The 25,618-nt window shown below is 47.1% G+C and overlaps 1 protein-coding gene across 5 annotated transcripts in view; it reads left to right on the plus strand.

Annotated features, from left to right (window-relative positions):
• The window catches only part of SPoCk (secretory pathway calcium atpase), a 117,851-nt gene that overhangs the window by 63,532 nt on the left and 28,701 nt on the right, over nucleotides 1-25,618 (plus strand). For all 5 annotated transcript variants that reach the window (XM_065442991.2, XM_065442999.2, XM_065442996.2 and 2 more), the window contains exons 18-20: nucleotides 10,134-10,300; nucleotides 23,205-23,273; nucleotides 23,393-23,509. In XM_065442991.2, the coding sequence (XP_065299063.1) occupies nucleotides 10,134-10,300; nucleotides 23,205-23,273; nucleotides 23,393-23,509 (353 nt within the window). The remainder of the gene's footprint in view (nucleotides 1-10,133; nucleotides 10,301-23,204; nucleotides 23,274-23,392; nucleotides 23,510-25,618) is intronic.

Here is a 25,618-nt window from a genome sequence, read left to right on the forward strand (position 1 = left end):
TTACTGCTAGTTCACCATTGTTGCAACATGCTTCATAGGTTTGCGCTTAGTAACCATCTCTTATGATTCACGGTGATGGCTAGATGCTCAGACGTGCTCACATCGGCTCTGTCTTCTTGAAATGTTTTTGCTGCGATTTTATCTGAATACCAGCATGAATTGTGTACCATTTGAACCGTGAGACCACCAGCACTGTAGATACCAAGTTATCAAGTGGGACATTTATTTTTCCGGGACTGCGACCACTTTTGTGTTACGACCACGCCGTTGCCGCACTAAAACTAAGTGTGCGTGCTAGGTGCTCAGGCTCCCAGGTATTCGGGCTCCCAGGTGCTTGGGCTCCCAGGTGCTCGGGCTCCCAGGTGCTCGGGCTCCAAGGTGCTCGGGCTCCAAGGTGCTCGGGCTCCCAGGTGCTCGGGCTCCCAGGTGCTCGGGCTCCCAGGTGCTCGGGCTCCCAGGTGCTCGGGCTCCCAGGTGCTCGGGCTCCCAGGTGCTCGGGCTCCCAGGTGCTCGGGCTCCCAGGCTGCACGGCGCATTCCTGCGCGTGTCCGCGCGAGCTCTGCTATGACGCACAAGCCTCTCGCCACATCAGTGAAGCATGGAAGTCCAATTATGTGGCAAAGATATTTCCCAGAAGAGTTAACCGCCGAGATGGGCTGGTGGCACCACATGTTCCCGTCACCCTGACAAGAAATGAGGCCGAAAATTATCCAAAGAAGAACCATCTAAGATGCAAGGCTACCGCTCTCACTGTAGACCCAGCAGCAAGTTAAGACTCAAGTTCTCAAGGCCGGGCGCATGCTCCCACTACCAACAAATGAGATCAAGATCGTCAGACCCAAAGGAGCACTCAATATTTCCAAGGTCAGTAGCTCTACAGTGACTACAGCTATTCTTCAAGCAACACACCTTAGCTCAGAAGACAGTCGAAACGACACAATCTGCTCGAACAACCTGCAAAACATCACGGTGATCAGCATGCCCAGCCCACAAAATGCAGGCCGGTACGTAAGAATCAAATCCATCGAAGTCCACGGGGTAACCCACAAGGTCAGTGCGTACGAAGCCGCCCCAGATAATACTACCAAAGGAGTCATCAGAGGCATCCCTCTCATTGTTAACGCTAGTCAAGTCGACGCTAACATCGTAAATGATCGTAATCCTCTAGCTCTGGATGCCAAGCGAATGGGTTCCACCACGACTATCGTCATTGCCTTCGACGACAATATCTGTTACCACTGCGGCCGTCTTGGGCACTGTATGGTTGTTTGCCCCTTCCCTAATAACAAGATCTGCCAGGGCTGTGGAGCTCGCAACCCCGATCAAGATCATGTGTACCCCCAAGTGCACGTTTCTGGAGGACCCCACCCCACAGCCAGATACAACTGTACTTCCAGATACAAAACGCCGTATGCTATACGAAGACACCTCGAAGAATGCCAAGCAGCACAGCAATCAGCACTTCAATCAGAAGATTTCTCACCCGTGGAGACCAAGCACCGGTCCCGCTCCTTCTCCAGACCGAGGGAGGGCCGTTCCAGATCAAGATCCATGTCAACTCCAAGAGCCAGACATACCTCAGAAAAGGTGAACTTCACAGAGGCCCTGATGGACGTCTCGTGAGAGGGCCACATAACGTCTGTCTAAACCCAGCACAGACAACACAGATATCGAACACCTTAAGAAAGAAAACACGGTTATATGTGATTTAATCCAAAAGCTTACCCAGGAGGTTTACAGCCTCAAATAACCCAAAACCCAACCCACACCCAAAACCCCAGAACCCGCTAGCAACGCCCAACCTGAAGAACAGTCAAGACCAGCCCCAAAAAAGCAAGCCCTCCAAGAAGGAGCTCAGGTGCAAATACGCTCTTAAGTCACGGACATGCTCGTAACACTCCAAAGCGTGGTAGAAACTTTACACAATTCTTTAATCACCCATGTGCACAGAGTCACTGCCATGGGAGCTAATATTCAAGCCAAAACCGCATCCACCACTCAAGCCATAGCCATGGACACAACAGGAACTGTCGCCACCACCCTGCCACCTGTGGCATCCCCTATCCTTCATCATGGCCCACACTAACACTGACACAACGTTTTGGCAGTGGAACTATCGAGGCTGCCTCCACAAACAACCCGTTCTCCATCAATACCTCCGTACTACATGTCAACCCAACGTAATCTTACTCCAGAAAACGCACAACACTCCAATCAACCTTCCCAAATATCAACCTTTCACGGCGAACAATGCGCCACATAGAGTCTCCACACTCATTCGAAAACGAATTACCGCAATCAAACGCGATCTCCACGACCGGCGCATTGAACACCTCTTTATTGAGCTGATCCCGCACAGAAAACGACACGAAGAAATCTTTATCCTCAACAATACTCCATCTCAACGCCATAGCCGATTTCTAACCCTCTTCAAAAAGGCCCTGAACATCGTAGGCAGCAGCCCCCTCATCATCGGAGGTGACTTCAATCTCCCACACACAGGATGGGGTTACAGACACAGCTCTGCTGCAGGTCGTAATTTATGGCAAGACGCCCATAATCTCGGGCTTACACTCATTACTGACCCAGCTTTCCCCGCTCACTTCGACACTTCCTTTGAACGAGACAGGACGCGAGACCTCACTTTCACCAAAAACACAGACAACGCCCAATGGCGCAACACCCAACACGACCTCGGGAGTGATCACTCTATCATCGAAATTACTCTCCCAGACCTAACAGCCGTTATGATAAGAACAAGGGACTTTACTTGGATGGACTGGGATGCTTTCCGTAAACGCCGTGTAACAGCAACAACGGACACTCCCATTACCGACATAGAATCATGGTCATGCGACCTACAGTCTGATACTAAATCGGCGACCTGCACTATTACAAGAGATGCCCCAACTGAGTGCATGGACAGCAGACTCACCCACTTTATAGAGGCCAGAACATCCATCCTGTCTAGATGGAAAGGACAACGGGTCAATAGGAGACTCGGACGTAAGGACACACTTCTCAACAAGAAAATTGAAGCACACTGCCACATTCTAAGGTCAGCAGCTATGGTCAGACCTCTGTAACTCTCCAGACGGGCAACTCCACCACCCCTGCTCGTAGAAAATCCTCAAAACATTTGTTTGATAGCACCACCACCCACTCATATCAACAAGATCGCCTCACCAAGCTTTTATTCACAGAAAGCAAGACGCATGGCCAGGACCATGTTAAGAATACCTTATGTCAAAAGTACATCCCATCTGGGCCCACTCAACCTTGCGGGCCATACACAAGGACCTCCAGTGCTGCACTTGATGAGGATTTCATAATGGCAGAGATTCATGCTGCCCTGCACAAGCTGAACAGTCGTTCGGCCCCAGGCCCAGGTGGTGTTAGCAATAAAACACTAAGGAATCTAGATGACACCTCGGTGAAGCAACTCACTCAATACATCAACAACTGATGGCACCAAGGATCCATTCCTCCGGCATGGAAAACGGCCAAAGTAATTCTTATCCCCAAACCCGGTAAGGCATCTAGCCTCACCAATCTCCGGCCCATCTCGCTAACTTCATGTGTAGGCAAGCTCATAGAGCACACACTCCGAACCCATCTAAACACTCATCTCGAAGGCACATCTGTGCACCCCCACTTGATAATTACCTATAAAGAGAAAGAGCATAAAGATAAAGAGATAGATAAAGAGCATCTTTCCACCCAAGACGCTATGCTCCAACTTCAGCATCAAATCCAAGATGGCAAATCCTATCACACAAAAGAGATATTGGGCCTCGACCTTGAGCATGCCTTCGATTACGTCAGGCACTCCACCATCCTCAAACGCATCTCCTTGCTCAACCTTGGCGAACGCGTTTACAACTACGTAAGAGAGACTTTCTATCCAATCGGAAGGCCTTCCTCTCGGTCTGAGACATTTGATTGGAGGAACTCTTCTTCAGCAACGCGGGTACACCACAAGGCTCTGTCATTTTATTTCCCCAATACTGTTTAATCTGGTTATGCTCAGATTAGCACAAGAACTACAAAAACTCGACGGCATTGAACACACCATATGCGCCGACGACATTACAATCTGGGCTGCAAAGGGCAGTGACGGCCAAATCGAAACTGCCCTACAAGACACCATTCACGTCGTAGAAAATTACCTTCAAGGCACGGGACTCCGCTGTTCCCATGAAAAGTCGGAGCTTCTCCTATACTGCCCCACACTCCGTGGATGCCCCCGACGGGGCTCCACAAATAAATGCCAATACGAGGGGATCGAACTCCATCTGAGTGATGGTGGACCCATACCCGTGGTCCCTAGCATCCGTATTCTTGGTATGACCATAGAAGCCAACGGAGCCAAATCTATGGCTATCTTCAAGATCCTTTGAGAGACTGCTACAGTGGAATCTCGATGATACGAATCTCACGGGGTCACGAAAAATATTCGTATTAGCCGAAATTCGTATCATCGAAACAATTAAAACTAGCTAAATCAAAGAGTCAGAGGTGAACTCACTCAGACACACGTACGTAAAAAGGATTTATTTCTTGTGGAAAATTCTCTAATGTCCTCTGCCTCTTTTTCTTTGTCAGGTCAATTAGCAGACTTTGTTCAAATCCATAAAAACGCGTGCACGTGTCGTCGCTGATTTCGTTCGCGCACACCTCAGAACTTAGTGCGCATGCAGCGTTTCAGCCGCCGGTGGTGGGTCCTTCGCCGTCGCCCACGTCTAACACAAAGAACGCGGCCCGAAGCACAGCAGCCACTCCGTCCAATGGCACGCGGAAAATGAAGAAAAGCACAAAAGCAACACAAGTGCCACCGCTTCAAACTCTTCGCGCCCAGTCGAGGCCTCCGCGCTGTCCGGCGCCGCGTCCGCGCCTCCGCACCAAAAGAGAGAAGGAGAAATCGCGTAACTGCGCGCTGTTCTCTTTCACTGCCATCGGTGGGGCTCCTGCTCGCGGTCGCGTCCATCCGTGCGCTGGAATCGTGCCAACCGGTGCCAACTGTGGTCCCTCCTCCGCGCAGCGGCGCAACCTCCTCCCCGCCTTAGCAACCGGCGCGCCGGTCAGGGGCGCAGCTGCGCATAGCAACCGTGACGTCACACAGTAGTGGTAGAACGGGTGCGCGCGCGTCGGCGGTGGCACCGCCGCTCCTTCGCCAGCCGTTTCGTTGCAGTCGAGTGAGAGGCCCGTGTTGCGCGCCATGCAGTTCGGGGAAGCGCCAGCGGACGCCGGATTCCCCCAACACCAAACGCCAGAAGAACAAGGAGCGAATGCGCATGCCACAAATGAACATGTCACCAGATGCGAAAGCAAGGGAGGCAGAAAAGAAATGCCAACAGCGACTGATTACATTGCCGGGTACCAAAGGCAGGGAAGCAGAACGAAAGCGGCAGCAGCGTCTGGCTTTCGCCAAGCACACTTTCAAATTTCCAATGTCTTCGGTAATTTTCGTATCAACCGACGCGCGTCGAAAATTGATTTGTAACAACCATTCTCTAACACGTTGCAAAGTAATGGGGCTCGGCCGGGACCACAAAAAAATTCGTATCATCCAGAAATTCGTATCAGCCGTGATCGTATCATCGAGATTCCACTGTAATACATCCAGACTGCTAAAACAACCTGCTGACCAACTGACGAAACGGTATGGAGGAAGAAAGCCTCATCTGCCTTGTCGAATCTTTTATCATCTGTCACATTACTTGCATTGCGCCCTTTCTCAACTGGTACAAAGCTGAAAAGACTAAACTGGACATCATCATCAGAGGAGCCTATAAGCAGGCCTTAGGACTACCCAACCACACCAGCATGGAACTTCTACTACAATTAGGTATCCTCAACACGCTAGACGAGTTAATCGGAGCCCAACGTCGATCTCAACTAGAGTGGCTTACCCTCACGGAAACGGGCCACAGCATTCTAAACAAGCTTAATATCGCCTACCACCGTCAACATGGAGACAAACACCCAATACCACGCGACATTCAGCAATGGATGCACGCCGACCCTATTCCGAAAAACATGCACCGAGACCACAACAACGGACGCAGGAAGGCACGAGCTACCTCCCTCATCAAAGCTTATGCCAACACCGTGGGCGTCCCCTTCGTCGACGCAGCTGAGTACCAAGATGGACGGCGCTTTGCGGTGGTTATCTCAGCAGGCGGCTTGCTCCGACGTACTGCCAGCATCATTACCAAAAAATGCAGAGACGGCCGAGCAAGTGGCCATCGCCCTGGCCACTTTTGACCCAGCCTGTTACACCATACTGAGCGATTCTCGCGCAGCAATCAACAACTACATCAAAGGTCGTATTTCTCAGCAGTCACTCCGTATCTTACGACAAGCCCCGCATTCGTCTGAAAATCAAATCACCCTCGTCTGGATCCCAGCCCACGCCGGCGTTGTCCACCCGCACCTCACCAACCTCAATGAGGTTACACACTCCGTAGCACGAGGACTAGTCAACCGTGCCAGAGACGGTGCAGGTGCACCCGCAGGATGCGACTGCCTTACAAGATACAACGACCTTGTGAAGTCATTTTACCTCGCAAGAAGAACCCTCCCCACCCCTCACCGCAAGTTAAACAGAGCACAGGCAACTACCCTTCGCCTGTTACAGACCAATACGTACCCCTCCCTCACACGCTATCACATCATATACCCCAACATCTACCCAAGCCTCACGTGCAAGATCTGTAAAACTCAACCAACAACACTCCGCTGCATGCTACAGGAGTGCAAACATCAATACCCAGACCTTATTCCCGTGTTCTCTCGATGAGATGGTTTGCTGCCCTGCGCAGCTCCCATCTGGACAACCAACTCTGGGCTACCCAGCAGTGGGCTACCCTACGAAGCGGTGAAGAGGCAAGACCTCGACGTCGCATCATGGGAGGCCTAGGCCCAGCTGACTAAACTGCTGCTTCTCAATAAAGTTCACTCTCTCTCTCTCTCTCACGATTCATGATAAGTTCTTTATTAGTATAGCGCATCTTGCAATTTGCTCTGTGCAGATTTTTGGTCTCTTTTTGGTCTGTTTGTGGTACTTTCATATCATTGAAGATAGGTACCGCAAATCTATTGGAGGACTGCCCCCCGCAGGGGCGCCTTGGTCAGCAGCCGTTTGGTGTGTTGCGACACTACGTACCCCAGCACACGAGGGTTGGACGCTCCCGCGTGTAGCCGTGTCAGGGGAAAGGGGGATCCTGGTGGCTGAACCAATACTGGGTGTTTGGACCTTTAAGGCCCCTCGGTGAAGGCAACACACCTCTTCGGCCTCTGCTTCACATAGACGGCACCTCCAGATCGACCCGCCTGGGGGGAAATCGGCAGTCGCCTTTCAATATCGCCTTGCAATAGCATACAAATCCTGTTTTTATTGAACTTTACTCACCCTTGTGTAACATTTATTTATCTTGTAGTCATGAAGTAGTATGCTGGGTTCCTGGCCACAGAGGAATCGAAGATAATGTGCTTGCCGACGAAATCGCCAAATCAATAGCATCGCAAGGTATTAATCATTCTGCTGCCACCCCACGGAGAGATCTGAAGCTTTTCCTGTCTCTTTTTTCTTCCCCCTTGCTTTATTGCTGTGCGCTGTGCGTGAGAATAGCTGACCAGCGGTAGAAGTCAGTGCTACAAGAACACTAAAAAAGACGCAAGCGGATCACAGAGCATGATCACATTCTGGAACACAGTAGAAAATGACATAGCTTCGTTCTTTCTATGCACACCTACACAATGTGGGAACAGTCAGACAAAACGGAAGTACATCTCTCTTGCTACAGTACAAAGTAAAACAAAGACACGCTGACTTTCGGTTTCTTGGTTTTATTATTTTTCTAAAATTTATTTCATCTCTTGAAGCAACAGACTAAACAAACACTGCACCAGGACAAATTTTTCTTCAACTATGAAGCTTTGTTTCTAAGAAACCCGTGTGCTTTTCCTTTGTAGCTTTGGGCTACATACAGGTGGATGTCAATTTTTCCTTTCATGAACCTTCCTTCACCTTGCGGAATTCCGCAGAACTGAGGAGATGAAAATGCATGCAGTCCTACCTTAGCTGCCGATCGTCGCGACTTGGAGATTGCCAACCTCTTGAATGTGACAATCTTTTGACTTCTAGGTAAGATAAGAGCCCATTAGTTCTAATGATGATTTGCTATCTGGAGCAAAGAGAAGGAACCAGTCTTGGGTGGAGGCGACCATGAGCCACAAGCTTGGAAACTTAATAATAGCCATTGCCGAGCTGCTCCAGGTGCTAGAGTCAATATTCGGACTCTGTGTGCACAAGGACATTTGCCAGCAGTTCTACATAAGAGATTTACTTTTTCACATGGCTTGTGCAACCTTGATGTCACAGGCTGCGAACTTTTATGACCACATGTCCCCGTAATTCGAAGATTTAAATCTGCTGCACTTATCAGGCTACCACTAAGTGGTAAACTAAGAAATAGCAACACAGTACTGAGAACTTGCCAACAGCTGCCATTGTGGAAGCTGTAGCCAACATCAGCAAGCATCAGGGGTTTTTGATGCCACAGTCAGTTGATTACTGAATCTAACGGTGATTCTGGTGAACAGCCTTTGGAAATGGCAGTTACACACTGTAAGCAAATTATGTGCTGTCTAAATTCTTTCTGAAATATTGTTTCTTTTCCTGAAGCCATCATTATTTTCTCAAATACCCCAAGTACCCAGTAGCAGTGTTGCAAAGTACCATATTACCCAATTTTAACATCTCCCAATTTTTATGGGTTTTAAGTGAGAAAGTTACATACAGCTTAATCTGACAGGTAGCCAATTCTTATAACAAGAAAACAATAGCATGGAGTAAATTTTCATGATTACAAAAGAATGAAACACGGAATTTGCCTTTGTGCTGTGTACTACCTTTGAGTTTCCACATTTTTCAAAAGGCTTTGCAACCGTTGTGAATAAGATGGTGACCCACGCCGTGGAATAGCCACGCTCCAGTTTTAGCAATGCGGCAAACGCACGTAATACATTATATTGCTGTCTGTTTGGTTTCTACTGCACCATGCTCCCAGCAATGATATCACATCATTATTAGCACGTACAGCACCTTAAATAAATGTTCTAAAGTCCTACATGTTTTCCTGCTCACTTAAATCTAAGTGCCAGTTGAAATAATCTAGCACTATAGAAATAATCTGTGCGCCAGACCATGTTCACCCCTTTTGTGCCTTGGACGAGCTGGGATAATCTTAGCGTTTCTATTAGAAATGGCCAAGGACAAGCTCAGCTTGTCAGTAGTAGTTTGCTTTTTCCAGCAATGCCATGGACAAGCCTTGTTTTGTCTGGGATAATCTTAGCATTTCTATTAGAAATGGCCAAGGACAAGCTCTGCTTGTCAGTAGTAGTTTGCTTTTTCCAGCAATGCCATGGACAAGCCTTGTTTTGTCTCAGTCCTTAGTCTTGCTTTTAGTAGATGGAGCACACAATCCACGGGATAGCACAAGCACAAGCGAATCTGTGGAGGGAAAACATTCTTTCTGAGGAGGTAAAACATATCGGCAACTGTGGTCTTTCAAAATAATTTGGCCATTTTTTATCTGAATTTGTCAAAATAGCATGGTACGGGATGGGTTGATCCAAGTGGCAAACATTTAATCCTCGACCAACATGTTTTATCCCAGCGGCAGCACAAATAGGCCATGCACCAGTGAATTTAATCCATGCGCCAGCATGTTTACGCCAAGTGCCAGCAGCTTTAATACATGTGCCAGTCAATTTAATTCATGCAAAAAAAACTAAAAAATTTTCCTTAGTGCCAAAACTGTGGGGAGCGGAGATTCTTGACAGACAGACAGATGGGTTCGTTCATGCGCCCCGTCCGTCATGAATTTCCGCCCCCAGTTTTGGCCGCAGCACTATGGAAAATTGTTTCCTGGTGTAGTGTTTCAAGGATTTATAGCTTCTCAATTTCTTAATGACATTTCTTGCTAATAATAAATGTTTTAGTAGCTAGCTTGGTATATGCTGCTGCTTATTGAGCATTATTGAACTAGTTGAAAGCTAAAGTTTGCCTTGTCACTTTCTCTGCCTTTTCTTACCTTTATGTTTACTGTGGTATCCTGCTATTCTAGGCTCTGCAGCGGAACAACTACATTGTAGGAATGACTGGTGATGGTGTGAATGATGGAGTTGCTTTGAAGAAAGCTGACATTGGTATTGCTATGGGCAAAATTGGCACGGATGTTTGTAAGGAAGCAGCTGACATGATTCTTGTTGATGACGACTTCTCCACCATCATGTAAGCCATGCTTTACATGTTATCAGATTTCCTTTATTTAGTAATGTCATGCAGCTGGCTTTATGAAAAATGTGTAAAAGTTTCTCTGTAATTGAAATATAAATATTTTGTGCTCATCTTGCTTCCAAAGTATGGCTAATGACACTGTTTTTACTTTTTTTTTCATACATTTCAATTTGTTGTAAAAGGCTTCCCTAACTGGCAGGCAGCAACAGCTTTATCAGGATACCTAGCATAAGTAGTTTGTTGCACTGTTTGTGCAGGATATAAACTGGCCAGAATAATCATTTCTTATAATAACTGGGTGTTAAAGATTTTTTTTGTTGAACAGGTTCACTTTACAGGCTTTTCAGCAATCTGTCATCTGTTAACCACTGTCACGTGGTGACCCGGTGGCATTTGAAAATCTGAAGGGACTTTTACTTTTTCACACAATTTTTCTTGTATCCAGTGATAATTTCACTCATTAAACATTCAAATCAATTTCTAATAATTCAAATGATGAGCTGTGGATTTGAGGAGTTTGAGTGAATATGAGCCGTTTTCAAGCTCATTCACTGTGAGACCATATTTACTGAAAGACATCTTTTTTTTTTTCCCCTTATTGGCTCCTTAAAGGGCTCCTCACCATGCCACGTCTGAAATTTTGGTTATGCACTGATAGAAGTCCTTTGCCGGAGCCTACTATCCCAATAATTTTTTTTAAACAGCTTAGTAATAGCAGAAATAGAAGCAAATGAAATTTTTTGGTGCAATGCTGCAAGGATGCTAGCTACCCTCTTGGCCGGAGAGGTGTTGTCCCGTTTCCTTGATCAGTGAGCACAAACAACGTTCCTCCTCTGCCTTCTCCCATATCATAGCCAAGGGACCATGCGTTATTTAAGTTGCGACCTCCTTGCCTCCTGCATTTTTTTCACTCCTGTCTTGCAGTGCACTGCATTTTTGGTGGTGTCCTCTGTGTTTCATGGGAATTGCCGAGTTCATATTATTGCTGGCACTTTGTGGAAACCAACATGTGAAACAGAAATGAGGCCAGCGGGCTCTATGCTTGCTGGGAGAGTGGCTTCTCCAAGAAGAGCATGCAGGCTTTGAATTGAGTTTTCAGCTGTTTAACGTTGTAAATCGGTGTAATAATTTACGAACACAATTGTCACCACATGATAGACACCACACTTGTCTTTGCAATATCCAAAATTTGGTGACAGGTGTCCTTTATTCCTTCAAGGGTCACATCTTTTTAGAAATGCACTATAACACATGGCATATTGTTGAATATTGTTCAATAATAAAACTAAAGCAACTCGAGCCCATATTTTGTAATGTTCCATTTTATATCCTTATCATATGTCACGCCGAGGGGCTGGGTCCAGCAAAGATGGCAATGCATTGGCCTACAAGACACATCTGAACCAATGAAAAAGGGCTTACAAGAATGGAAAATGAAGTGGATGGGTAGGGAATATGAAAGCGAGGCATGCCTTGTGAGTGCCCGCATGCAAACTCAGTTGCGTGCACCCTTTAGAAAAGCAAAGCAAGTGAGAAATTCGCAGTAATCAGTTGTTTTATCACTCCACACAATTCTATCAGTTCTTGCATGTCTTTCAAAAGGACGTACAAGCACAGAAGTATTGCCAGTTTCCAAGCACCAGCCTGTAAACAAAGTAATCACACATCTACAGGAGAGCCATGCAGGCAAGCATCTCACACTCGTGTGAAAGATGAGAAATGACACAGGAGTCAGTTTTCGCAACAGCTGTAACTCAAAACAATGTGCACAAGAGTGCCAATAATAAAGTACGCAAGTGCGGATGTAAGCATGCAGCTGTAAACTAAATAAAGCGGGATTACTCCTAAACCACCACAGTGGCAGCCGCCATAGTGCGAAACGAAAAAGCAGTTCTGACAAAAACCAAGGAGTGACAGCACAATAAGAAATTGTTTAGAAGTCACGGGAGGTTGCAGTACCTGCAGACCAATGCTAGGCTGCACTTCAGTCCAAAAAGGCATGTTTATTTTAAACATTCAGTAACCACTGTACATATATGGCAGCAACCCTCAAAGGTTTGACAATGGCTTTTTATGATAATGATACATGAACAACCAATGTATTTGCTGTAAATTTGAGACCAGGATTGGTACAGTTGACTCTTGTTACAATGGACCCTGATCATCTGACAAAAAACGTCCATTTTATCTGAAATACGTAGTATCTGAAACGCCTCACTTCGGAAACTTTCGTTGTGATGTCTAACAACTTTATTGTAAAGAGTGAGTGAACGGCTTTGCCGTTCACTCACTCTTTACAATCGATGCTTCGCCTGAACGGTGAAGCATCGATTGCGATTGCAAATTAAGCAAGTTAAGCACGGCAGGAGCAGTGAGTGAATTGGCCTTCATGCTGTTTCTCGCTTCAATGTGAACTAAACGTCGAAACCACAGCGCATACAAAGCTACTGGCATTGGACGCACTTTGTCAGCATCACGAATCGCTTTGAAGATGAGACCCACGCGGCGTGCACTTTCTCGCAGATCACTTTCAAGATACGGCGCCTGCGCAGTAAGCAGCAGCCGCCAGAGTAGAACCCCCCTTCTTCGCTACACTTCCCCCTCCCCCCCTTCTTTTCTTGCGTGCACGATATTGAGCCGCGATCATCAGCTTACCCTCGCAAGTCATTTGTCAGCCCATGTGGGCACAGCAAAAGTATATCTTATAAGCCCGATTTTGAAAAAAATTGCAGCTAATTTCATACCCTGTAGCCAGTACTCCGTTGTAGCAGGGCCTGTTAAAAGTGAACTGCATTGCATTAATAAAATAGGTAAAACAAACTAAGGTTGAAGTACAGTCCATTATATCCGAAAGTCTGTTGTACGTGAGTCCGTTGTAACAGGCGTAGGCTGTATCTTCAAGCTGGTGCTAATATATCAAGATTCATGGTTAGTTGGCATGCCTCGAGCACTGGTCGGCTTTAATTGCAAAATTTTAATCTTTGTGCTAATTCAATAATTAGAAAGCTCACTAGTGAAAATCAGTTACAGAATTTATTGGAAGTTATTGCCCAATTATTAGCCACTGCTGTAATTTTATCCGGCAAAAATTTGTATTTTGTCTAGTTTTCCGTTTTGAATATTTGAAGACGGTTAGTGCTAAAACACCCAGTATTGTGATTATGAGTCCCCTTCAAGGAAAAGTGGGCCAACAGCATGAATCCAAGACTTGCAATCGTTTAGGATATATAGTAGACTTCCATTAATTCGATTCCGGTTAATTTGATTTTGATTTGATCATTTGAGGTGCAGCGGTGGCGTAGAGCTAATAGAACACCCGCCATGCATGCAAGAGGTCCGTGGTTCAAATCCCGGTGCCAGCAATTTTCCACCGGATTTAAAAAAGAAAAAGATCCGCATGTTGATAAAATTGCATAAACAGGCCTGGAGTGCGGCCTGATCCCCGTGACCAGAATCGGTAACGCACTCCCTCACCAGAGCAGGATTGGCCACCCTGGTGCAGTACGTGGCCACAACCTCCTATATGAACACAACAATCAAACCCCGGCCCTCAGTCCCCAGCAGCTGCGAAGCAACTGACCACGGCGGCGGTCAAACCTGCGACGCAGCAGAGGGTGCTAAGAATCCCTGGCTCCGGACAGGCCGCCATTGGAATATGAACCTGGCAACGTTTAACGCTAGAACGGTTTCTAGTGAGGCGAGTGTAGCAGTGCTATTGGAGGAATTAGAGGGCAGCAAATGGGATATAATAGGGCGCAGTGAAGTTAGGAGGCCAAAAGAAGCATATACAGTGCTAAAAAGCGGGCACGTCCTGTGCTACCGGGGCTTAGCGGAGAGACGAGAACTAGGAGTCAGACTGCTGATTAATAAGAATATAGCTGGTAACATACAGGAATTCTATAGCATTAACGAGAGGGTTGCAGGTCTTGTGAACCTAATAAGAGGTACAAAATGAAGGTTGTAGAGGTCTACGCCCCTACATCCAGTCATGATGACCAGGAAGTCGAAAGCTTCTATGAAGACGTGGAATCGGCGATGGGTAGAGCGAAAACAAAATACACTGTACTGATGGGCGACTTCAATGCCAAGGTAGGCAAGAAGCAGGCTGGAGACAAGGCAGTGGGGGAATATGGCATAGGCCCTAGGAATAGCAGGGGAGAGTTATTAGTAGAGTTTGCGGAACAGAATAATATGCGGATAATGAATACCTTCTTCCGCAAGCGGGATAGTCGAAAGTGGACGTGGAGGAGCTCGAACGTCGAGACTAGAAATGAAATAGACTTCATACTCTGCGCTAACCCTGGCATCATACAAGATGTGGACGTGCTCGGCAAGGTGCACTGCAGTGGCCACAGGATGGTAAGAACTCGAATTAGCCTAGACCTGAGGAGGGAACGGAAGAAACTGGCACATAAGAAGCCGATCATTGAGGTAGTGGTAAGAGGTAAAATAGAGGAATTCCAGATCAAGCTACAGAACAGGTATTCGGCTTTAACTCAGGAAGAAGACCTTAGTGTTGAAGCAATGAAAGTCGGTGGTAACTTCGTTAGGCAGGACACCAGTAAACTATCGTAGGAGATGAAAGATCTGATCAAGAAATGCCAATTTATGAAAGCTTTTAACCCTACAGCTAGAATAGAACTGGCAGAACTTTCGAAGTTAATCAACAAGCGTAAGACAGCTGACATAAGGAAGTATAAAATGGATAGAATTGAACATGCTCTCTGGAACGGAGGAAGCCTAAAAGCAGTGAAGAAGAAACTAGGAATCGGCAAGAATCAGATGTATGCGTTGAGAGACAAAGCCGGCAATATCATTACTAATATGGATGAGATAGTTCAAGTGGCTGAGGAGTTCTATAGAGATTTATACAGTATCAGTGGCACCCACGACGATAATGGAAGAGAAAATAGTCTAGAGGAATTCGAAATCCCACAGGTAACGCCGGAAGAAGTAAAGAAAGCCTTTGGAGATATGCAAAGGGGGAAGGCAGCTGGGGAGGATCAGGTAACAGCAGATTTGTTGAATGATGGTGTGCAGATTGTTCTAGAGAAACTGGCCACCCTGTATATGCAACGCCTCATGACCTCGAGCGTTCCGGAATCTTGGAAGAACGCTGACATAATCCTAATCCATAAGAAAGGGGACGCCAAAGAGTTGAAAAATTATAGACCGATCAGCTTACTGTCAGTTGCCTACAAACTATTCACTAAGGTAATCGCAAATAGAATCAGGAACACCTTAGACTTCTGTCAAGCAAAGGACCAGGCAGGATTCCGTAAAGGCTACTCAACAATAGATCATATTCACACTATCAATCAGGTGATAGAGAACTGTGCGGAATATAACCAACCCTTATATATAGCTTTCATTGATTACGAGAAAGCGTTTGATTCTATCAAAACCTCAGCATTCATGGAGGCATTACGGAATCAGGGTGTAGACGAGCCGTATGTAAAAATACTGAAAGATATCTATAGCGGCTCCACAGCCACCGTAGTCCTCCATAAAGAAAGCAACAAAATCCCAATAAAGAAAGGCGGCAGGCAGGGAGATACGATCTCTCCAATGCTATACACTACGTGTTTACAGGAGGTATTCAGAGACCTGGATTGGGAAGAATTGGGGATGAAAGTTAAGGGAGAATACCTCAGTAACTTGTGATTCGTTGATGATATTGCCTTGCTTAGTAACTCAGAGGACCAATTGCAATGCATGCTCACTGACCTGGAGAGGCAAAGCAGAAGAGTGGGTCTAAAAATTAATCTGCAGAAAACTCAAGTAATGTTTAGCAGTCTCGGAAGAGAACAGCAATTTACAATAGGTAGCGAGGCACTGGAAGTGATAAGGGAATACATCTACTTAGGGCAGGTAGTGATGGCGGATCCGGATCATGAGATGGAAATAATCAGAAGAATAAGAATGGGCTGGGGTGCATTTGGTAGGCATTCTCAGATCATGAACAGCAGGTTGCCATTATCCCTCAGTAGGAAAGTGTATAATAGCTGTGTCTTACCAGTACTCACCTATGGGGCGGAAACCTGGAGGCTTACGAAAAGGGTTCTACTCAAATTGAGGACGACGCAACGAGCTATGGAAAGAAGAATGATGGGTATAACGTTAAGGGATAAGAAAAGAGCAGATTGGGTGAGGGAACAAACGGGAGTTAATGACATCTTAGTTGAAATGAAGGAAAAGAAATGGGCATGGGCAGGACATGTAATGAGGAGGGAAGATAACCGATGGTCATTAAGGGTTACGGACCTGATTCCAAGGGAAGGGAAGCGTAGCAGGGGGCGGCAGAAAGTTAGGTGGGCGGATGAGATTAAGAAGTTTGCAGGGACGACATGGCCACAATTAGTACATGACCGGGGTTGTTGGAGAAGAATGGGAGATGCCTTTGCTTTATAGTGGGCATAACCAGGCTGATGATGAATTTGATTTTTGGTGAATTCGATCCTAAAATTGGCCTTCGCTGAATGATTTGAACTTCACCAGTCAGCACGCAAGCACCTGACCCCCATAGTGAGCCCGATAGCGACCTTTTTAGTAGCAGCGTCTGTCCCAACGGAGCTTAGGGATCATTGAATGTGTTGAACATGCGTCATCTTGTTGAAAACGCTTATTTTTTGGCCATACTAGGTAGATTTTTAAGCAATAACCATAGCTCACAATGTCTGATTACGGTACTTACCTGATTCATATGAGCTATTTTTTTTTTCTTTTAAAGAAAATTGAGCGTAATATTGCCTGCACAATGCAGTTGTGCATGTAACCTAACTGCCTTCGCAATGGTCGTATTCTGGACCGCATAACACGAATATATTGCGGCGTAGCTAATTTTAAAAACTGCGTGGCAAAGCTGACTTTAGGAAAACAGCTACTTTCGTGCAACAATATTTTTTTGCTTAAAATATCGGGTGCGTGTTATGTTTCTGCTTTAAGAGCTGTAATCTGATTCCTACTGTAGTGGGTAACATGCATGTGGCGCCTACGGACTGCCACCGCTGCGGCGCGAGACCTGAGCTCAGGCTGTTGATCCGAACGGCTAGGACTCGCGATCTAGAGCTACTTGCGATCCCTCGTACGAGTTGCAATAAACCCCCTTTTATTTGGTGGAGCTGCGGGGCAGACGTCGGAAACTGGTACTCCGAAGCCGGACGCTACCGACTGCTGCGACCATGCCTGACGAAACCACCCAGGAAGATGCACCACAGCCTCCGGCGGTCATCGTTTCCGGTGTGTTGCGCCAGCGTGATCCTGCCATCTTTAGCGGCACCAATGATCGTGATGTGGAGGATTGGTTCTCATCTTACGAGCGTGTGAGCCAGCATAACAAGTGGAACGACGTCACCAAGTTGCACAACGTGTTGTTTTACTTAACTGGCGTCGCAAACCTCTGGTTCCGAAACCACGAACACGATTTCGCAACATGGAGCACATTCGAAACAAGTTTTGCAGAAGTGTTCGGGCGCCCCGCTGTGCGCAAGCTTCGCGCAGAACAATGCTTACGGGGGCGTGCGCAACATCACGGTGAAACTTTCACAAGTTACATCGAAGATTTCATTGACCTGTGTAAGCATGTGAATCCGTCAAATGTCAGAACAGGACAAGATAAAACACATTATGAAAGGCATTGATGAGGACGCATTTCAGATGTTGTTAGCGAAAGATCCGCGTACCGTGGCCGAAGTTATCAATTTGTGCCAAAGTTTTGACGAGCTACGGAAACGACGCATCTTAGCTCGGCGCCCACCGCCTACGGAAGATTCGTTAGCAGCATTAATTATTGGCGACAACCGCACAACTTTGCTGACGCAAATAAAAGAATTTGTGCGCGAGGAGGTTGCACGACAGCTCTCGATTTTGCCGACCACGGAGAAGCCTTCTCAATGTTTGGCTCCAGCGCTCCGACAGATAATTCAAGAGCAAGTGACCGAAGCTCTTCCACCTCCGTGTCAGCCGGCTCCCGTGGCCGCCCCTGTGACGTATGCTGAAGCCGTTGCACGGGTGCCTGTCTACAGGGGTTCTCTCCTCCGCCTTCAGCGCCTCGCCCGCCGGTGTTCTCTCCTCTGCCTTCACCTCGCCAGCCAGCGGATCCCTTTTTCAGTGCACAGCAGCAGGGTCCAAATCCTTGGCGCACTGCTGACAACCGCCCAATATGCTATGCCTGCGGTACCCCGGGTCATGTAGTGCGCTTCTGCCGCCGGCGATTGCCGGACTTCGTGGGCACCCCGCGACGACCCAGCTCCGACTTCCAACCTTTCCGTATGCCCTCACGACCACCACCGGAAGTCTACGCTGCTGATGACATACCGGCACCGCAGTCACAGCTCTACGGCACGCGTCGCTCGCCTTCCCCTCGTCAGCGCTCACTCTCACCCATGCGTCGTAGACCCAGTGCCAGTACTACTGAGGCGGAAAACTGATTTCCGCAGTTCCTGAGGCACGAACTGCGTCATCGTCGGAACATCAAAGTCCTCGTTTTTTCCCCCGCTATCGTTATTGAAGTGTGTGTTGATGGCATCAAATCCCTTGCGCTCGTCGATACAGGTGCTGCTTTATCCGTGATTAGTGAGAAGCTTTGTCGTGCATTGCGGAAAGTGACCATGAAGCCATTGGTTCCATTGCTTAGAGCAGCCAGTGCGCAACAAGTACAGCCAGTCGCTATGTGCACTGCCAGAGTGCTGATTCGAGACATTTTGTATTCCATTGATTTCTTTGTGTTAACTTGTTGCTCCCACGGTGTCATTCTCGGTTGGGATTTTCTGTCGCGCCATCATGCCGTCATCGACTGTGCACGTGCTGAGGTTCAGTTCTCCGTTCTGTGCGATTTGCCATCTCACGACTTTCAAGTTCAGGATCTTAGCAGGATCTGTGTAGCTTCAGATAATGACCTTCCTCCTCACAGTGCTGTATTTGTCCCTCTTTCATGCGCATCGCTTGCCGAAGCGACGGTCATGTTTACACCAGCTGCCGTCTTCATTCGCCGCCAGCCTATATTGTTGCCTTTCGCCCTCCTCACGGTTCACCATGGTGCTGCAGAAATACTGATTTCAAACCCAAATTCGTACACTTTGGCTTTGCACTGTGGCGAGACTATTGGTACCGTCAAGTCTGTGGACGCTAACGCTATTGTGCATTTCCCTATGGCCGACGACGTCGATACTGCCAATGTAACAGCACTGACACCCCATGTGCCATCTAACCGAGTACCGCCAGATGTTTTTTGTCGCTCCATTGCCGATGACCTCGAGCCGACACAACGTGAGCGGCTAATTACTCTTTTAAATGATTTTTACGCGTCTTTTGACTGGAACCAAGCATCATTAGGCCGCACAAGTACCGTTTCTCACCACATTGATACGGGACATCATGCACCATTACGCCAGCGTCCGTACCGCGTGTCATCCACTGAGTGTCGTGTCATCACCGAGCAAGTTGAAGACATGCTTGACCCTGGTGTTATCAAGCCATCCTGCAGCCCTTGGTCATCGCCCGTAGTACTCATTAAGAAAAAAGATGGCTCGATTCGTTTCTGTGTGGACTGTCGTCGCCTCAACAAGATTACACGAAAAGATGTCTATCCTCTACTGCGCATAGATGACGCCCTGGATTGTCTACATGATGCTGAATTCTTTTCTTCTTTGGACTTGCGATCGGGCTATTGGCAAGTGCGAGTGGATGAATCCGACCGCTCGAAAACAGCTTTTATTACTCCTGATGGCCTGTATGAGTTTACAGGAATGCCATTCGGCCTCTGCAATGCGCCCACGACATTCGAAAGAATGATGGACAATATTCTGCGAGGCCTCAAATGGAAGACATGCCTGTGTTATTTAGACGACGTGGTAGTTTTCTCCTCTGATTCACCACTCACCTCTCTCGTCTACGCGAAGTCCTTACTTGTCTTGCCACCGCCGGCCTTCAACTTGACTTGAAAAAGTGCCGCTTGGGCGCCCGCCAGCTGACCATACTTGGCCATGTCGTTTCCAAAGACCGCGTCCTTCCCGACCCTGACAAACTTCGTGCTGTCGCAGAATTTCCGCGGCCGACTACACTGAAAAAGCTCTGAAGTTTTATCGGCCTTTGCTTGTATTTTCGACGCTTTGTGCGCAATTTTGCCTGCATCATCGCTCCGCTGACAAACCTCCTGGCTGGCCCGGGTTACCTTCGCGATTGGACTCCGGCATGTGACCAAGCCTTCACCACTTTGCGTCGTTTGCTTACCTCACCGCCTGTTCTACGCCACTATGACCCGACTGCACCGACCGAACTTCATACGGACGCCAGTGGCGTTGGTCTTGGAGCCGTCCTTGCGCAACGCAAGCCTGGCTTTTCGGAATGTGTGGTTGCATATGCAAGTCGTGCCCTCATGAAAGCAGAAACCAATTATTCTGTCACAGAAAAAGAATGTTTGGCTATAGTTTGGGCATTAAACAAATTTCGCCCTTACTTGTATGGCCATCCGTTTGATGTTGTGACAAACCACCACGCGCTCTGCTGGCTTGCGTCACTGAAAGACCCGTCAAGCCGTCTTGGACGTTGGGCTCTTCGGCTCCAAGAATTTGACATTCGCGTCATCTATCGATCCGGGCGCCAACATTCTGATGCCGATGCACTCTCCCGATTGCCCATGCGATCCGACCAAACGCCACTCCACCCGTAGGGTGCCTGGTTGCTACACTTGCTGTTACTGACATGCCGTCTGAACAGAGGAAAGATCCGTGGATTGTGTCTCTCATTGACATTCTTCGCAGTTCTTCGACGGCTACATGCCCTCGAGCCCTTCGACGCCAAGCCACCCATCTCGTGCTACGGGACGCCATCTTGTACCGCCGAAACTATCAGCCGGACGGTCACAAATGGCTGCTAGTCATCCCTCGCCATTTGTGCTCCGACATATGCACGTATTTCCACGCCGACCCACAACAAGCCCATGCTGACGTCCTGAAAACCTACGAGCGGCTCCGTCAGCGCTACTACTGGCGCGGCATGTATTCTTATGTCCGCAAATACATTCGGTCATGTGTAGCCTGTCAGCGACGCAAGACATCTTCTCATACGACTGGCCCTCTGCAACCTTTACCGTGTCCTGCACATCCTTTTGATCGGATTGGCATTGACCTCTATGGGCCTCTTCCATCCACTGCTAAAGGAAATCGTTGGATAATTGTTGCAGTAGACCACCTCACAAGATATGCCGAAACCGCTGCACTTGCTTCGGCTGCTGCTCGCGACGTCGCCACATTCATGTTACGGCATTTCATCTTACGGCATGGCGCACCGCGAGAACTGCTCAGCGACTGAAGCCGTGTCTTCTTGTCCGAAGTTATTAATGAGCTACTCGCCGCTTGCCACACTATTCACCGCACCACTACATCGTGTCACCCACAGACTAACGGTCTAACGGAACGGTTCAACCGCACTCTTGGTGACATGCTCACCATGTATGTTACGTCTGATCATTCCAATTGGGACGATGTCCTCCCTTTTGTGACAAACGCGTATAACACCGCCGTTCAGGCTACCACAGGCTTCTCCCCATTTTTCCTTCTTTGTGGACGTGAACCATCCACTGCCCTCGACACCATGCTACCAGATCATCCGGGTGCCTCTGAATTCACCCCTCTTTCCGAAGTTGCTCGCCATGCTGAAGAGTGCCGCCAATTGGCTCGCTCGTTCACGTCAGATACCGAAGGAATCCACAAAGATTGCCACGACAACGGGCAGCCCACACAGTCCTTCGCCGTGGGCTCTCACGTCTGGCTTCAGCTGCCCTTGCAATCTCCAGGCCTTAGCCCAAAGCTTGCTCCGAAATATCAGGATCCGTACCGGATCGTCGCGTGTACATCGTCGGTGAATTATATGGTCGAACCGGTGATGCCATCTTCGGACAAACGCCACCGTGGCCGCGAGACAGTTCACGTCAGCCGCCTGAAGCCGTACCAGGACTCCCTTATCGTGTCATCACCTTAGGTCGCCAGGATGGCTCCTCTTCGCCGCGGGGGCAATTGTATTGGGTAACATGCATGTGGCGCTGTGCGGACTGTCACCGCTGCGGCGCGAGACCCGAGCTCGGGCTGCTGATGCGAACGGCTAGGACTCACGATCAAGAGCTACTTGCGATCCCTCGTACAAGCTGCAATAAACCCCCTTTCACTACATTAGTTTTTTGCTTATGATTTGGGGGCATTTCGAATAGGGCAAATGTTGCCAATGAATCAGCAGTGTTTAGAATAGGGAAAATACTGCCAAATGAATCAGCACTGTATTTTGGCATCTTTTCTGCATCTTATTTAATTCGACCCGCTGGATAATTCTAACAATTTCACCAGTTCCATCAGGGTCGAATTAATGGAAGTCGACTGTAGTTTTATTACGTTGAGATGCATATGTCCAAACTTACTGTTACTTTCTGCAGTAGTGGATTTCCATAACACTCTGGAGCCACCTCCTTGTAAACATAGCCTTGTTCTGTGTGAGACCACAATGTGTGGAAACATTGCCTTGGCTGCTTTCAGTTGTCGATAAATGTTTGACCTGCATATTGACAGAACTTGCACATTTTCTGTTGTGCAGCCACACATGTTGAAGCTGCACCGTTTTCCTAGCTTGAAGACCTAAGGCTTCCCGAATGGCCCTCAAATATTTTGGTGTGCCCTTTGCTGCTTTTGGGCATAGATCTGCTTTCTGCTTATTTTCATTTTACAAGTGTTCAATTTTACATAATGAGCGTGTATGTTCAAGTTTTCAAATGTTACTGTCCAACGTTCTGTTGTCTTTGCATTAGTACATTTTCACATGAATTCAACGAAATCCTTGCACTACTCTGCAAGGCTCTTATTTGTGGCAGACATTATGTACACATTTTCTTGTTTCTTTTTTGCTTCTTCAGGGCAGCAATTGAAGAAGGAAAAGGCATATTTTACAACATCAGGAATTTTGTTACATTCCAGCTAAGCACGTATGTCTAAACTCACTTGATTTGGATAATTTGTCTGCTTTGTTTATTGTTTCTACTGTGAAATATAGTGTTGTGATTTGTTGTCTGACCTGAAGGTATTTAAATTTTTTTTCCACCAGGAGCATTGCAGCTCTTTCTCTGATTGCATTGTCCACACTAATGAAGATTCCCAACCCTCTGAATGCAATGCAAATTCTTTGGATAAACATCATCATGGATGGACCACCAGCACAGAGGTTGTATTGTTGTTATGCCTGCACATTTTTTATTTCATTTTTGCAATTTTATAAACTTATGTAATCGCCAAATTAACCACTTTAAGGCAGTTACATCAGTTTATGTAGTTAGCAAAGTGTCTGCATTGTGCTTTTGCATTCAGCTTCCTTAATGTTATCATATAAAATTGTGGATTAGACTGGCAACTGGCTCTATGGATTTTGACAGCGTCATTCTGGACTCGCTCTTGGCTTTCGCCAAGGATTCGCAGCTCCTAGGACGGCTCTGAATATGCTTCCCCCCTCCTCTTCCTACTTCCCATAATAGACCTTCGAGCCATCCCTCAATAAATGCATTGTGTCATCGTCACCATGTGAAATACCTGAATATGTACATAAACAATGGGGTAGTGCTCCTTCTGCAGTATTTTTCCTATAGAACACAATTAAGCTTTATCAGAAAAAAAAAATCTTGTTACAACAAATTGTCATAACTGCCACATAGCAAAATATGTTTGTATGTGTAGTTTTCATGACAAGCACAGAAGTACCTTTTTACTGGCACATCGTGTCAGACTTTGATGTGTTCAGAGGCTTATATGGCTGCTTCTTGCGTAGCTCAGACATCTTAGCATACATCGGTGTGAAAAGAAAATGCAATGCTTCTCACCTTTGTTGTATATTCTAGTGCAATGTTTACGCCTTGTAAATCTCTCCCCTGCTGATGTTAAATGACACCCATTTTAGTGGAAGCAACACCATGCTGTCAGCTAAATATGTGGTTTTAGCTGGCAGTCAAACTTTCAAACTGAAACATTTTTTGTTTTGGTGTTTCGTTCTGGATCAGCAAGCCATAGTAGCATAGTGGCTATGGCATTGCGCTACTAAGCCTGAGGGTGCAGGTTGGTATTCTGACTATGGCGGCCGCATTTTGACAGGGTGGAAATGCAAAAATGCCCATGTACCATGCTTTGGATGCACGTTAAAGAACCCGAGGTGATCAAAATCAACTCGGAGTTGATTTTGATCCACTGCAGCGTTCCTTATAATCAAATCGTGATTTGATTGTAAAACTCCAGAATGTAACTTTTTATTTTTGCTCCTGAGCTGCATAGCAAGATCTCTCTCTCTCTCTCTCTCTCTCTCTCTCTCTCTCTCTCTCTCTCTCTCTCTCTCTCTCTCTCTCTCTCTTTTTTAAGAAGAGGGTACATGTGTTGTTTTTGAGACCTCAAATGCATGCAGTAAAACGTAGTTAATCCGGATTTCGCGGGACCGAAAATAATGTTCGAATTAACCAGAATTCGAACTATCGAAGGTATCAAGAAAACAATAAAAACATGCTTACTATGTCAACACGCTTTTATTTATTGAATGAATGAATGAATGAGCGAATCCAGTTCCTGTTGTGTAGAAGTAGTGTGGAAGCTGCAATTCTCGTCATCTCATGACTGATTGGCTCTCACAGCGGTGAAGGCCTCGCAATTTCCTTCGCAGTGCGGTCGCGGCGCACACCTTAAATTGAGACAGAATTGTCACTACCACGTGTACATCCCTATTTTTTTTTTTTTCGTTAGTGAGCTGGTCGCGAACCATTCATCCATTCATCTCGATGTAACTGGTGCTCTTCATCTTCGACAGCTTTGCACCAAGTCATAACGAAACCACCCTTCGCTGCAACAACTGCAGATGAAACCGTGGTCGCTATCAATGCAATCATGGTTGGCAACTACGAAATTTTGAAGGCAGGCGGCCGACGTGCGTACCGAGTCTAAATGAAACTACTGCTTGCCACAACCGCTGCGGACAAAACCGCAGTTGCTGTTGACACGATCATGGGTGACAAGGTGACAACTGTGTAGTTATGAAGGCACGTGGCCGACATGCGTATAGAGTCAAAACGAAACTGCTGTTTGCCATAACCGTTGCGGACAAAACTGCACCTGCTATCGACGTGGTCATGGATGACGACTAAGCAGTTACGTAGGCACGTGGCCGATGCGTGCATTGAGTCAAAACGAAATTGCTGTTTGCTGCAGTCACCGTGGACAATACTGCATTGGTAGTGGACAATACTACCATGATCGATGCAATCATGGATGGTGATCTTGCAGTTCTAAAGGTTTGCGGCCA

Source organism: Dermacentor albipictus, chromosome 1 (genome assembly GCF_038994185.2).
Source record: "Dermacentor albipictus isolate Rhodes 1998 colony chromosome 1, USDA_Dalb.pri_finalv2, whole genome shotgun sequence".
Classification (NCBI taxonomy): Eukaryota; Metazoa; Arthropoda; class Arachnida; order Ixodida; family Ixodidae; genus Dermacentor; species Dermacentor albipictus.